General features: G+C 50.3%; 1 protein-coding gene across 1 annotated transcript; it reads right to left on the bottom strand.

Moving 5' to 3' along the window:
- Nucleotides 1–3,775: 3,775 nt before the first annotated feature.
- Prkab1 (protein kinase AMP-activated non-catalytic subunit beta 1) lies at nucleotides 3,776–14,009 on the bottom strand. The gene is made up of 8 exons (XM_038345856.2): nucleotides 13,864–14,009; nucleotides 13,581–13,748; nucleotides 11,337–11,500; nucleotides 10,281–10,374; nucleotides 9,914–10,028; nucleotides 7,959–8,092; nucleotides 5,205–5,273; nucleotides 3,776–4,995 (listed from the first exon to the last, which is right to left on the bottom strand). Exons 2-8 carry the CDS (start codon nucleotides 13,737–13,739, stop codon nucleotides 4,918–4,920), a joined length of 813 nt encoding a protein of 270 aa, XP_038201784.1. The 5' UTR covers nucleotides 13,740–13,748; nucleotides 13,864–14,009; the 3' UTR covers nucleotides 3,776–4,917.
- Nucleotides 14,010–15,519: the final 1,510 nt, after the last annotated feature.

The raw sequence follows: 15,519 nt of genomic DNA on the forward strand, positions 1-15,519 counted from the left end.
TTAATCTCTGATTAAAATACAACACGGTAATCGGATGTAGTTAAAAGCTGTCTTTGAGGGAGCTACAGAGGCTGTGTTCCTTGTGATTGTGAGAAAGATGACTCACGAAGGAGGAAGTGATATGTTGCAACTCTTCCACAGAACAAATAGAAAAATGCCGGTGAGCTACCAGCTACCATTTCAGTTACTAGCTTAAGGTTCTTGGCAGCCAAGGCCTGCCCCCAAAACTAAGCAAACAGGGTTTGATTCCAAAAGGATCTTGCTCAGAGATCTTTTGGACCCGAAGGGACTACCCTATGAAACAACTATGAAATCACTCAGTCATACTATATAAAGTGAGGCCCAACCCTTGACAACTTAATTCTCACCAAACTCAAGACATTGACTTCATACCAAGTTTCATGACTATGAACTTTGGGTTCCTGGGGCCAACGCGAGAGAGATAGTCTACTTAATTAAGGGCTGAATAGCTAGTCTGCAGAAAAGGATCTTTTTGCCAAAGGTGAGTTCAGAACACTTATGAAGACCCACAGCAAGAGATGAGGCTGCAGGGGGTGGTGGTGCGCGCCTTTAATCCCAGCACTCAAGAGGCAGAGGCAGGAGGATCTCTGTGAGTTCAAGAACAAGCCTGGTCTACAAAGTGAGTTCCAGGACAGCCAGAGCTACACAGAGAAAACTTGTCTCAAAAGACAAAAGGGGTGGGGAGGAGTTGGGGGGCGGGGGTGAGACTGGCCCTGCAGGGGCAGGGCAGCCGAGCTTCCACCATAATTACATTGTCTCCTTGCTGTGGTTCTCAGCCAAGACCCTACAGATTGTTAGGCTGACAGCGCATCTAAGTGACAGAGTTAGTTTTGGTCACCACAGGTATGGGTTCTGAGTGATACCCAATGGGGAGAGGGCCGGGGAAGTGCTATAAATGCCCTATAATTCCCGGAGAGCCTTTGTCCCCCATAGCAAAGAACAAGCTACACCAGCAGTGCTAAGTCTGAGACTCTGCTCTGGCTTTCCAGTCAGAGGCAGTTCTGGTCAGATCGTTCTTGCTGGTTTAAGTGCTGCTTAAACCATCAAAATGTTGTACCTGTTTCCTTGAAGTCGAGGGGGCTGTGGGTGGAAATACAGTACAGCAATGGCTGCTTCCCCTTGGGTCCATCAATGAGTAATAGAGCTGTTTGCCCAGAGGGGTTATTAGAGGTGGAAGAAAGGACTTTGAAAGTGACTGCTACTGCACATGCCTCAGGCTCCCTCAGAAAGCCACAAAACGGGGAAAGGGCAATTGATGTGGGCTGTGCATCTGGAACTGTCTCCTGTCTCCCTGGCTGTGGCCTTTCCAGATTGGACAGATAGATGAATTCCTGGGGGTGTGGGATGGCTGGCCTATTGATGTGGACTCCAGAGACAGTAGCTGGGTCCCACAGACCAGGCTCCAGCTTGTAGGATCCCCTCCAAAGTTCGGACTCAGCTCTTAGGAAGACTGGATGATTCCTACAATTAACTGGGATGATGGGCTTTACAAGAAATACAGGCATAGTCATGACTTCCTTGCTTTCTCTTCAAGATGGGAGGAGGCTCAGAGGCAGAAGGCTCAAGTTTCTGTTTGTCCATTAACCTGCTGGGTACAAGTGGTGGAGACTCATTGGATGCAGGATACACTCAATGACTGACCCAGACTTGGGTCTTCACAACACGGTTCAGACTGTTAACATGGGCGGATCTTTTGTGTAGGGCTTCATGACACGGTTCAGACCGTTAGCACGGGTGGATGTTTTTGTGTAGTGTTGCTACCGGAAACCACAACTAAGACAGTGCCATTTACAAAGAACACATTTATTCCGTGCACCTCTGGGAAGTCTGAGACAAGGTGCTATGGGTGTGATTGCCTGGCCAGGGCTGCTGTGGGCTTCCAAGATGAACCTTTTGTTTCTGAACTTCTCCATGGGGGCAGAAGGCTTTGTCCTCACATGGTAGAAGTCATGAAGTCCTGTGGTAAAGCTTCCCTCATGAGGTCTGGGCAGGGGGCTTATGACCTAACAACCTCTTAAACAGCACCTACAACTGAGCTTTGGATGGGACCTAGTCAGACCACAGCGGATGAACCACCAGAACTCAGTGTAAGCTTGAATGTGAACTTTGGTTTCATGTTCAAGGAACCTGGTTCTCTAAAATGCCCTGGTCTCGGACCTCAGTCGTGGATGCCTGGGACTTCCTAACGAGCTGATGTTACTTTGTAATTTCCTTGTCTGGTGCCCTGACCTCCTGTTTGTGAACATGACCCACTCGCTTTGTGGCTCCCAGTGTGACATAAGGGAGACCAGATGTCATCTTGCTTAGTCCACCCTTCATTTTCCAGGGAGAGTACATCCCTAGAAGCCATGTGATTTACAGCTACATCTGCTATGGGGTGAACAGCTCAAGACTGGCATGTCAAGCTGGTAACCTAGTCTTAGAGCACTGTCAACGGCCCTCACGTCTACACCCACAAGTAGAGACAGGGAGGAAGTGGCCTTGCCTGGCTCCTCTGGATTCCGTGTTTTCATATATGATTGAGGTTGACTGCCTAGAAAGATGTTACACGGGGCCTCCAAACTAAAGTTGTCTACTAAGACTTACTTCAGATTTTATCATTTCCCAAATAATACAGCTTAATTATTTGCATAAGTTTGCACTGTAGTAAGCATACAGGAAGATGTGTGTAGCTTATATGGAAATACTATACTATTTTATCTGTGATTTGAGTGTCTGGAGATTTTCATAATGGGAGCAGAGAAAAAAAAAACAGTCACCTGAGGATACTGAGAAACCACTTACATTTTGATTCAGCAATACCCTTACATTTTAATTTTTCAGGCCTTACCTCTGTCTCTATAATTTAAGTTTTCAGACCAAGGAAATACATCTTCACTAAAAAGCAATTTGAAATAAGCTTTCACCAACCATGGAGCCTGTCCGTATCTATAGAGAATGCTGGCTAACAGAGTAAGTATGACCTGGGTCACAGAACACAGCTGGACAGGTGGCTGTACTTCTGTGGGTTAGGCAACACAGCTGCTCCTTTTCCGTTTCTTGTATTTGCACCGTTGCCTTTAGCTCCTGGGTCTGGGATCTCAGTGGGCTTTCTTTTGCTCTTTGAGAAAATGAGATCTTTGAATAAATATGCACACAGAACGCATGTGTTCGTTTCCTGAGGCTGCGCCTGCCGTCTGCCACTTTGGTGTCCTAGTCATCTAGCTCCCTCAGGAGCCACCTATGATCCTGGGACTGTCCCTCTCACGGGACGGCCTTGGAACAAGTTTTTACATTGTACTTTAGGTGGTCCAGCCCCTTGTGAGTGGAGCTAAATTTCTAAATGCGCATGTGGAGGCCACAGGAAGGTCAGGTGTCCTGTCACTCTCCCCCTTTTCTCTTGGAGCAAGGTGTCTCACTAAACCTCAGACTTTTAACTAGACTGGCTGGCCATGGGTGCTGGGACCTCCCAACACTAGGGTTACAAACACAGGACTTTTATGTGGATGCTAGAGACTTGAACTCAGGTTCTCATGCTCACATACTTAGTGCATCTCCCCAGTGCCCCAAGAGCTGATTTACATGCGAGATTTTCTTCTAGTTCCTGCCTCACTCTCAGGCACCCACAGGTATAATGGGTAAGTGCCTGGGCATCTGACCCTCAGCCAATGGGATTCACAGCTGTCTTGTCCACAGAGTGCTACCACATAGCACCAAGCGGACCTGGAAGTTCTAATCTTTTCAAGAAACCACACAGAATGTCAACTTCCTCTGGTTAGTTTTACAAATCTTTATTGAAACTTACACATCAAGATGACAGCAATTCAGGGTTTGGAAAACAGTAACAAAAAGGGACCCAGACTCAGGTCAGTCAGATACTGACACCACTGAGCTAGTCCCCGCCTGTCCAGCAGAAACAAAGGGTCTACTGGTAACTTCTGCTGACAGGTGACAGGAACCTGCACCAATGGGCACATCTGTGGCATCGCCATGGAAATCAAGATGAGTGTAAAACAGGGTCATTCACACTAATCCCAAAGACATGGTCCTACTGAGAATCTAGGTGGTTGCTTGCAGGGGTTCAAGTTCTTGTAGAACGAGCAACAGCAACCACTGTGACATCCTTGCTCACTAGAGACACGGGTCCCCGGCCGAACAGCACATGCTGGAACTGAGGAAGGGTGGGTGCTTTGACAAAGTTGTCATGGTAACGCTGTCACCATTACAGCTGAAATAAGGAGCGGACGACTTTCCATGGTGGCCAGGCCGCAGGATCATCCAGCTTAACGGAGAATACGGCAGTGGGCTTTGAAGTTTGTGTTGAGGACAGTTATTGCTGAGCGAAGTCACATGATCTATGGTTTCATCCTGGTGACTTATTGCCTTAGGTAGGACTGGACAGCCAGCCACTCTAGTCAAGAATGTCCTTAGTGCACACAGTGTCGGGCAACGATTGCAAAGCTGCACGTGGAAACCAGACACCTGAGTTTCCAACGAATCTACAATCTACTGCTTTGATCTGGAAGGACAGGCAGGATTGAATATTGCTTACGTCCACAGAGGCTCCAGCAGGGATGGGCCATCGACCCTGGACACAGACGATGAGGGCTTTTGTGTGGCTTCAGTCCCTGTTCCCCAGTTTTTACTAGCAAGGTGCCAGCACTCAGGTCTGGCTTCAGACATCTCTGGCCAGCCGAGGGGATGTTTGGAGTACACTAGCCTCGTGCACTGCGGTTCTGGGACTGCAGGCAGCCATCCCTTTCTCATTTCTGGACTCTTCTATAGGCTGTGTCTGGACAAGCCTTCAAGGAGGACTAGGGCAGGGGTGAAATGTCCCAGAGAGTGAAGTGAGGATCTGCATGCACGTGGAGAGCCCAGCACTGCCGTCCCTGTGGTCCATGGCTGGCTCTCGGCATCTCATATGGGCTTGTAGAGCAGGGTGGTGACGTACTTTTTCTTGTACCGGTGAGTTGCGCTGAGCACCATCACGCCGTCCTAAGAGGGTGGAAATGACCAAAGGCAGGACAGAGTCAGGGACTCAGATGTCAGAGAACACGAGAACCGCCACAGGCTTAAGGAAAGCAGCTCCGGGGCAGAACGCGAACCAGAGCCTGCCAGACCCCAAGAGCTGCCCTGGCTGTCAACACTTCCAGGCAATCCTGGCACGATGGGTCCTCAGACCTCATGCTCAGACAAGCCGTTACCTTGATAGAGAGTGCGTACAGGTGGTTCAGCATGACGTGGTTCGGCTCTGGAAGCAGCGCTGGGTCACACTGGAGGGAACAAAGGGAGAAAGGGAGATGATTTTCCTCCCTTACTTCACGGCACAGGCAGGGTAGCTGAGGACATGTCTTCCCAAGCGGGACAGTGGAAGGGCTGTGGAGCCGACAGTAGAGAAGGCTGAATCTATCATGCACTGGAATACTGCAGCCAAGCTTTCACCTGACCGGAGTCCCTGTCCCATCCTTACGGAGAAGAAGCAGAAGATCAAGGACCCATGGAAACACCTCCCCGGAACACAAGCTATGCTGTGTCTAGAGGCCCGAGAAGTGGACGGGAAAATCGAGTCTCTGCAGCTACTCCCAGGCCCTAGACCTAGCTCTGCCCTGGCAGCCCAGCCTCCCAGCACTGCACTCCACCTGGCCTGCAGTCAGGCTTAGCATTGCAGAGGCTGACAGCTTTGTCACAGGTCCCTGAGAGCCCCTGCTCGGCAGGCCTGGCAGAAAGAGAACAAGAGTTGGCCTCTGTGCCTCAGCAGAGTGCTGCTTCAGCCAACTGCTGATGGGAGTTCCCAAGAACTACAGATTTGCTCTGCCAGTTTTTAGAGCGCGCGTCATGTTTGAGCTATGCAAGTTCTGTGGAATACCTACACTGGACCAGTTACATAGTCATCATTTTCTCTGTGTGATCAGAGACCACTTACAATCTACTCTGTGCTGTTAATGAACACATAACTCAGTATTGCCTATGGACGATCCTTAGAGTTAGACACACAACCCCTGTGTCTGTGTGTATCTGTGTGCACACGCGTGTGCATGCAATGCATGAGTGCATCCAAAGGAAACAAAATCTGGAAGCTGGAGAGACATCAGTCCGCTCATGTTCACTGCTGCACTATTCACCACAGCCACGCTGTGGAGTCACAAACACAGGACACACCATCCTGGATGGGACACTGCGCCATATGGAGAAGGTGGGCAGGAGGCATGCATTTTGGAATGATAGTGGATGCAATGAGACCATCTCCCTCAAAGTCCTGCTGCTGTTTTCCCTGTTAGGATGAGCTAGAACCTGGAATGACGAGTCCAAAACATACCCATTCTCCCTTAAATTGCTTTTGTCCAATACCTTATATTACAGCAATAGAAAAGAAACTATGACAATGTTATGTGGCTCAGCCTTAAAAAGGAAATACTGTCATTTGCAACAACATGAATTCTGTGGGCATTAAATAAGCCAGACACAGGAAGACAAAACCATATGACATATGCAAAATCTCTAAAAGTTAGGATAGGAGAGACAGAACAATAACTATGGGGAAGACACTTGTCAGAGAGTACAAAATCTCTGTTGGGTATGAGGAACAATTGTGAGAAGAGGCTGACCACAGTGACAATGTGCTGGATTTCTCAAAACCTTCAAGACAGTGGGCTCTAACCTCTCCTGGGGATGCCACTCAGTATTTCTGTAGCTCAGTCTCTTCACCGTGAAGTAGAGCGCACTTCTCTAACTGGAAACGGCCTGTTAGAGCCCAGGGCTGCCTGTGTCAGAGAGTGCCGGCACAAGTTCTCCCTACTCATGGCTCCCTTTGCGGGAGGAGGCGCCTTCCTTGCTTAGAAGGTGCTGGATGTCTTCCAACCTCTGAACTGTTTCAGAGGGAGGGAGGGAGCGGCCTCACCCAAATCTTTTAGGATAGCAGCTAAGGGTCCTTGCAGACCCCACTGGCCATCTGTATGAGCCACTGCCAACTTAGCGCTGGACACAGAGTTAGTCAGCAGATCTGAAGTTTGCTGGTTCTTATCCCCAGCTTCCTCCTAGATACACAGAGATGACCACACCAGCCGCTCTCTGTGCATGGACTGTCAGCACAGAGGGGAGGCTGGTGCCTGAAAAAGCTGGGCCTTTTGAGAGGGAGTAGCAAACACTAAACTGCCCTGGTGGTCCAGCAGTGACTGCTCTAAGAGCAGGCCCCCACAGACACATCGGGTGGAGTGCTGAGTGCCATGGCTACTTTAGCACCTGTTATGGTTTGACTGCTCAAGTACTAGGAACTTAGTTCCCAGTGACTCTCGGGAGATGGTAGTAACTGATGATGGGTTAGATGGAGGCACCCTGAGAGGGGGTCAGGCATCTTGAGGGCATTGTTAGAAAGGGGCTCAAGCCTTGCTTGTCTTTCCACCTGATGGCACGGCAGATACCACGCTTGTGTACTGTGCAGCTGTTGGCCCACACCAAACCACTTTCCGTTCTTCATGAGCACCTGGGTTTCTATTCTGTTTCAGCAGCAGACAACGGGTAAGATCAGAGCTACATAGAATGGACAAGTTAGGTTAAAAGAATGGAAAACCAGCCACAGGAAACAGCTGGCTGTGCAAGGCCCAGGCTCCATGCTTCCTTTCCACAGGTCACTGGACTGTTTCACAGAGGAAATGTGTTACGACAGCTTAAATTCTGACCCAGGAGGGCTGATGTTTCCAAAAGCAACTTGGTAATTAAAATTCGATTCTAAAATGCTATGGCCGGAGGGAGAATTCCAAGATCTAGCTGACCAAGAAGGGGTGGTTAAATATTTTCTGGTGAAATTTCAATGTAATTTCAGCAGCAGCTGTGTCCTCGGCGCCCGAGGACCACGGCAGTCCCCACAGTGGAGGACACAAGTGCTCACCACTGCCTTGAGAAAGCGGGCAAAGAGGAGAGCAGATGAGCTGACCACGCAGGGGTCTGGACGGCGTACTCACAGAGATGCCCGTGTCCTTGTTCAGGATGACCTGCAGCAGGTGTGGCGGGAGGATGGGCGGGGCCTTGAACCGCTCTTCCGGTTTAGAGATGTAAGGCTCCTGATGGTAGGGTCCTGGTGGGGAGCTGGACAGCTCTGTTGGGAGATGGTGACGAGACAGGCTAAGACCTAAGCTGATTTATGGTTTCCTCATCTAGCTTTCTGTCCTTGCTCCCTCAATACAGACTCCTATTTTCTTCAAAGAGGAGGAGTAGAGGTGATGAAAAACACCTGCAGAGTCTGGGTGCTCGGCATTGAGATTCCAATACGAGGGCTATTCAAAGCCAGGCGTCTGGGTTACACTAGCGGGAGCCATTCCTAATGACCTCGCCTCTCCTGCCAGAGGAAAGGCTTCCTTCTTACTTCAGGCTGAGTCTGACGAACGCCACAAGTTCAAGGCTTCAAAGTGGGAAAAGTGGCCTAGCCTAAGTTACAAGCTCTCCCAGGCAGAATAAAATAGGTTTAACGAGGTACTGGCATATCAGAAATAAATAACAATGAAGACCTAAGTGTAAAGGCTCTTTGGCCCCACACTCTCAGGTCTGAGCATCTTTACTATCCAGACACAATTAAGAAGCTTCTGAAAGTACAGCACCTCAGGTCAGAAGCATCCCAAATACTGACGTCTGGCTGGGTGGCTGGCTGACTGGCTGAGGTACTGAGCCCTTATCCAAACATCAGGATGGGCTCTGGTCACCTGATCCTTAAGCTGGTCTAACTGCCAACTTTCTCAGCATCATTTTCTAGGCCGGGCTCCCTTTACATGATCCAACCACATCTCAGCAGAAAAACTGAGAAAAGCATTCAGTGCAGAAAACTGAGCCATAAGGAGTAAGCACATCGTATTAAACACACAAACTCGAGTGTCTAAAGGGGTTTGGCGCTGGGGGAGGGGTGCCCGGCAGCAGTGAGGTGCACGTTGACTAAAGACTCTGGTGTGCAGATGAAGTTCCACAGCGGACAAGGGCAGGAGTATGTGCACTGCCATCATGCCGCACCCTCTGCCTATTTGAAAACACGTGACTGGTCATCTGGAGACAAGAGCACCCAGATCCACAGCCAGCCAAGCCCACCGGTCAGTTTAGAGCTGTGATGTCAGAAGTGGTTAACAGTGAGGCGCCAGAGGCAGACCCTCCAGACCCACCCGGGAGATGATGGGAAATCTGTGAACTGCACTCAATCTGTTCTCTCCAACTGTTGGGTGCACTCCCGAGGACTCCCTGACAGTCTCCCACAGGGCCCAGGAAGCAGCCCCTGTACACAAGGGGAAGCGCAGCTGCCTCTGACACCGGGATTACTACACATCGTTTCTCTTCAACTGTCCCTGTGGCCTTCCAGGTAGTCTCTTCCTATGGGTGTGGGTGGACCGCAGTCCCCAAAGCTCCGTGGTTAGAAGACTCTTGTCTACCAGGACTGAAAAGAGAGTTGTGCTATGCAGGCTTTTTCTATAGGGAGCCTTTTTCTCTCAGAAGCCTGACAAGGAGCTAATGGACTGCACAAGCGACAGCCAAGGTCCCTGAGATGTCCTTTATCACCTGTCAGCCTGCAGTTCTCCAGACACTGAGTGGGAAGTGAGCTGGCAGCTCCCCTGGTGCTGGCTCATTACAGACCCAAAATGTCCTTCTAGGGCCTCTTCAGCCCCGCCTGGGGCATAACATCAAGTTTGGTTCTTTCCCTACAGCCAAGTGGAACTACAGGATAGCCCACAAGACAAGGCAGTGACATACGGCTTCTTTGGGGTTAAGCTCCAACAGCCAGAGCTGCGGAATCAGGATGAACTGCTGTGGCCTGGGGAGCTATAGCTGTCCACCTGGCCGGGCAGCTTCTGCTCAATTGTGAGAGGCAAGGGAAAGAGAAGTATGTCCAGGCTGCACAGCCCCAGCCTGCACACATGTGGGATAAAGTAACTGTTCATACCAGACACATCGGAGCACTTTTGGGAATCCACCATTAAAGCATCAAATACTTCAAAGTCAGTTTTCTTCACTTGAATGATGTTGTTAACTGTGCCAAGCTGGCTGGTTACTATTGGCTGGGAAGAGACAGACAGGCAGACATCATAACATGGAAGGTCTGTGGAGTTTTTCAGAGGACTAGAATTCCTGGCTGGGAGGTCTCACCGCCTGGCTAGCTACTCTTGGTCAATTATACCAATGACCTGGCAACTGGTGCTGTCTAACTCGGAGACACACACAGGGAAAAGGGACCTGACAGCGAGTGACAAGGGAAGTGGTCAGTGTTGGTGTGCGGGTACCCAGAGGGCTGGGGGCTGCAGGAAGAGTACCTCAGAAGGATCGTGGGTCCACTGCCCATCCACAAAGAACTTGTACTGATGCTCTCCTTCAGGCAGATCCAGGATGGCTACAAAGTTATTTTGGCTGCAGAAAGAGAGGAAGCAGTGTTTCAGCTGGGTGGGCTGCTCTCTGGCTCCAGGACCAACAAAGTTTGGCTGCAGAAGAGCATTTGTTCAACAATTCACTGTCAGCCTCAACCCAGGAAAGCCACTTAAGGAACCAGCAGGCAAGAGTTCCCAGAAAACTTCCTTTGCTCAGACACTAGGAACCTAGAATCCTAACACTGCAAGGTAAACAAACGGTTAATTCATGTTTCCCAGTCTGCATCCTGCGTGCCAAGGAGGGGCCAACAGAGGCTGCCACCAGTGGCCTGGCTTCCCCAGTGTCCCAGAGCACACGTGCACACACACAGACTTACACAACTGCCCAGCAGTTCTTGAGCCCTGACCATTCAGTTGTTTCTTGGCCTGAGTTGAGCTAACTTGTGGTTACAGGGCCTAGGGGCTCCCTCCTTCACTGTCAGTCACGGGAGCACAGGGGTTCTAACCACCATCGGGCATGGCTCAGGCGTGGTCACTAGTGAGCACGGAGACAGAATCCACACCAGGGTTTTTGAAGAAGTGTCTCAGTATATCCTTGCTAATGTCTTCAGAGCATGTACCTTCCAAAAGTACTAGAAGGGAGGTCCAAGAGTCCCTCACAGAGTGTTTAGTGCAGGCAATGTGGGCTCAGATCTGCGCTTCTGAGGTTCCCAGCCTGTTCTTTCTCCATTGCACTAGGATCGACTTTTTCAGAAGAAATGTCTAGCTGACTGTCGGACTTCTTCTCCACTGAGATACTGCTGTCTTCTGAAAACCATGCATTGAAAGACAGTGATTTCTAGGGTCTGAGAGCTGAACTCTGTAACTCATTAAGCAAAATAGTTTCTCACTCAACATCTATCTTACAAAAAAACAAAATCCTTTTTCTGTTCACCCACAGAGAGCTTTTAGGAATAAGAATATACCCACAGCTAAAGCAACAAGGGAATGAAGTCCCGCCATTACCTTCTCGTGAGGGGAAGTTTGCTCCAGTTGTTGAAGGATCCAGACAAGTAGACCTCTTTCCCACCCCCTGTCCATCGAAATACAGTTGGCCGAGCCTGGGCGGGGGCTTTATCGTTCACTTCAAGATCATGCTGCCAGGCCAGGAACTCCTCCTTCTCTGGAGCCTAAGAAACAGAGCCATTCACTCAGGGTCAGGCCACCTCCCCACACCAGACCACTAGCCTAAGAGCAACAACACACTCTAATCAGACTGCCTGGCCACTTACAGACTTGCGTCTGTTCCCCACCTGCAGAATGGAGATAGAAAAGCAACGGCTGTCAGTGCTGTGCAGACTGCGATAGTCCCACAGTCGGTGCTTAAACATTAGCTACTATTATTGCAATTAAGACTTCACAGAAATTCCAGAGGAAGCTATACGGCCTATTTGGAAGGAGACTGCCATGAATCCAAGGTGAGTTTAATACATGCGAATTCCCTCCACTAAGCAAGACTTCCGGGTACATAAAAATTTATTAGGGATGATCTTGGAGCTGTTACAACTGGCAAATTCAGAGGGTGAGGGAGGGTCTATTCACCGAGTACTGGAGCAGTAGATAAGGAAAACAGACTGGTCCCTTCACTATGGCAAATGATACCTAGTTATGGAAGAGGGTAACCAACTTCCTCCAGCCAGAAAGGACCACATCCAGCTCTAGGGACAAAGACTAGATTTCTAGGATGGGATACTGATCTGCTCTAATCTAAAAGATGCCTGCAGTCTTTGAGTCTGTGTCACAGACGAGAGCAGGGGTTCTCAACCTTCCTGCTTGCACCCTTTAACACAGTTTCCTCCTGCTGTGGTGGACCCCCAACCAACCATAAAATTATTTTTACTGCTACTTCGTAACTGCAATTTTCCTACTGTTATGAATCATAATGTAAATATGTTTTTGTACGGAGAGGTTTGCCAAAGGGGTTGTGACCCACAGGTTGAGAGTCACTGCTTTAGTGCGCTCACTAACTGTAGCCACAAAGCTGAGCCGGGGTGATGGGGAGAACTTCTGACCTGACTGGGCAGCCTGGTTACTACTGATGGAAGGAAGAAGTCCCCCTCCCCATCCCATCCGGGGGATAGCAGCAACACCACCCAGTCCTCTAAACAAGCTTACCAGCTCAGGGCAGAGAGCAGAGGGCAAGGTGTGACACCACAAATATGACCAAAATCACTTCTAGGGGTGGGGACAGTCTCAACTCAGTGGAGAAAATAGCACTCCAAAGATCACAGCACACACCTTTCCGCCAAAGCAGCAAGCCCAGAAAATGAGTTACGGTAACAAGAAGCAGGCTCCTTAAAGTTAGACTCAAAATGAAGGTCCAAGGAATAATAACGTGGGTTCCTAGCTCAGTTTGGGGGCAGGGGTGAGGAAAGGCCCAGCGAGGGATGACTGGGCAATTAGCCTCCTAAGTAATGAGGATTAATAGGCAACCAGACAGTAACAGGCCGTGCTGGGCAGAGTCAACCTTCCTAACTGAGATTATTTCCACTAGAATCACCCACCATCCTTGGACTGGGCCGGAAGCACTGGCCACATCACTGTGGTTAACGGAATTGTGGCTCAAGCAGGAACTTTTAGCTTGACCTGCAAAAAAATGGTTTGCTCTGGTCTGCTTAAAGTCCAAGCCATTGTTTCAGCAAAGCAGAAGTGGAGTAGTCGTTAGCTGCTGGCTGCTGTTCCGGGCGACTCTTGGCCACTGAGCTCCTCAAATGGACTTGCCAGAACTCAAAGAGTTAGCAGGGTGGCCCAGAAGCGGCAGAACCGAACACCTCCGGCAAGTCTGCTAGTCCACTTCGCTTTCAGTTTAACAGATGTGCTCCCATTTACCTCAAAAACTAACACTGAAACTCCCAGCCCAACTTTTGCAAAAGCCGCTCGGCCTGAAGCGGAGAAAAAGTTTCCACCAAGCTGTGCAATCAATTACACCTAAGAGAGAAAAGTAGACGCCGATGCTCAATTACAGCTAGCGCGACTCCAAATTAATTAAGAATTTTAAACTCGGTCCCAGAGCTGCTTTCTCCTTAATGATGTTCAATGAAGCCCAGGGTGACTCTCTTTTCGGTAATTAGGCACAGGTTCCTTGACAGCAAGAGGGCTGTGACAGGGTCAGCTCCCTCCTGGTGCGAAGCTGGGAACGTGGCGGGAACACAGTCAAGCGCCCTCCCCTCCACCTGAGTCCAGAGGCTCGGATGCCCCCCGACTCAGCACCTTGATTTCCTCGGAGTGGAAGATGTCAGCGTCTTCGGGGCTGTCCATCAGGATCTTGGGCCTGTCCCCATCCTTGGCGCCCCCCGAGCTGTCCCTCCGCGCCGTCTTGTGGCCGCCCTGCCGCTCCAGCGCAGCGCGCTCGCTGCTCGTGTTGCCCATGGCGGGGGTCTGCGGGGACACAGGGAAGAGGGAAGGGACGGCACTCCCGGGACCCCCGGGGACCGGCCGCGGACCACGCCCCTCCGGCGGCGCGCTCTCGCCCGTCCGCCGAGCCCCGCTTTACCTGCTCCGGCAGCCGGGGCTGGAACTCCGACGAGAGCGGGAGCGTAACCTGACACTACTCGGGCAACTTCTCCCACCCCTCAGCAACTTCCGCTTCCGGCCGGGCCCAGCGGAGGAAGGGTGGTCACTAGGGACGGAGCGCTCGAGGCTAGCACGGCATCACTTCCGTTTCCGTTCCGGGAGAGTCCGCTCGCCGGCGGCCGCTGGCCGCTCAGTGCGCAGTCGCAGTGGGTCGTCGCGGGCAGCTCCCGGGACGAGCTTCGTGACGGCCGGCAGGAGGCGCTCGCGCGCGTCTTTCCCGTTCCCGACTGAGCGAGGATGCAACTGACCTTGCCGCCCGCCTCGTTCCCAACTTTGTGCACGCTCCAGTTAATGGGGTCTTTGTAAAGGGCGAATCGTATTAAGACACCATGAGCTGGAGAGATGGTAAGGCCGTTGGAGCGCTTGTTCTTGTAGAGTATCCGGGTTCCATTCCCGGCGCACAAACTCTTCGCGCCTTAGGTTCCAGGTGATCCCAGCCCGCGGGTGGTGCCCGTACCTGTGAGAAATTGGATGCTTCTAGCCATAAAAAGAGTCTTAGATTTGATGAAATGGAGAAATTAAAAAACCGCAGAAGTATTTTGGTGCAAGAATGGCTAGTGGCATTTTATGGAATATTGAAGGAACATTAAAAAAAAAAAAAAAAAAAAGCCAGTAGCTGGATGTAGCTGGTAGCAGGACACACCTGAAATTCTAGCACCAGAGATGATGGAAGAGAGTCATCTGTCTATGTGTTACTTTCATTGGTTAACAAAGAAACTGCCTTGGCCCTTTAATAGGACAGAAAATTAGGTAGGCGGAGTAGACAGAACAGAATTGTGGGCGAAAGAAAGAAGAGTCAGGCAGACACCATTGCTCTCCTCTCTGAGATGGACGCAGGTTAAGAATCTTCCGGTAAACCACCACCTCGTGGTGCTACACAGATTACTAAATATGGGTTAAAGCAAGATGTGAGAATTAGCCAATAAGAGGCTGAAACTAATGGGCCAGGCAGTGCTTAAATGAATACAGTTTCCGTGTAATTATTTCAGGTAAAGCTAGCCGGGTGGCAGGAAGCAGCCTGCCGCTCCCATCACTACACCAGAGAGGCTTCCGGGAAGTTGGTCATGAGTTTGAGGCCAGTTTGGGCAACACAGTGGTTGCTAATCTCAAAAATGGATGTGTGGGGTAGGGGGAAAGGGTCCTCAGGATGGTTCAGTAAAGGTACTTGCCAGGCTAGGGTGGCAACTTGAGTTCTGTCCCCAGAGCTCCATAAGTTGTTCTCTGACCTTCACACATGTGCTGTGGCACTGCACCCACAGGCTGGTGAACACACACATACGCACACACGCACGCACACTTTATTTTATGCTTAAAGAAAAAGAAGCCATCAGAACATTCCAAATTCCAAAGCCAAGTGACAGAATAACAGACGGGCACGGGCTCTGGCGTCAGCCTACCTGGGTTCAAATTCTGATTTTTCTATCTAGTAAATTCCGCTGTGGCTTTATTGGGAAATGGCCACAAAAAATAACACTGATCTTACATGCCTGTTTTGTGGCTCACTTAAGAGCAGTTGTGGGAAGTGGTCAGCATCTGACTCTAGAACACACTCAGTGGTTAGTACTGTTATTAGTGC

The sequence above is a fragment of the Arvicola amphibius genome, chromosome 10 (assembly GCF_903992535.2).
Source record: "Arvicola amphibius chromosome 10, mArvAmp1.2, whole genome shotgun sequence".
NCBI lineage: Eukaryota > Metazoa > Chordata > Mammalia > Rodentia > Cricetidae > Arvicola > Arvicola amphibius.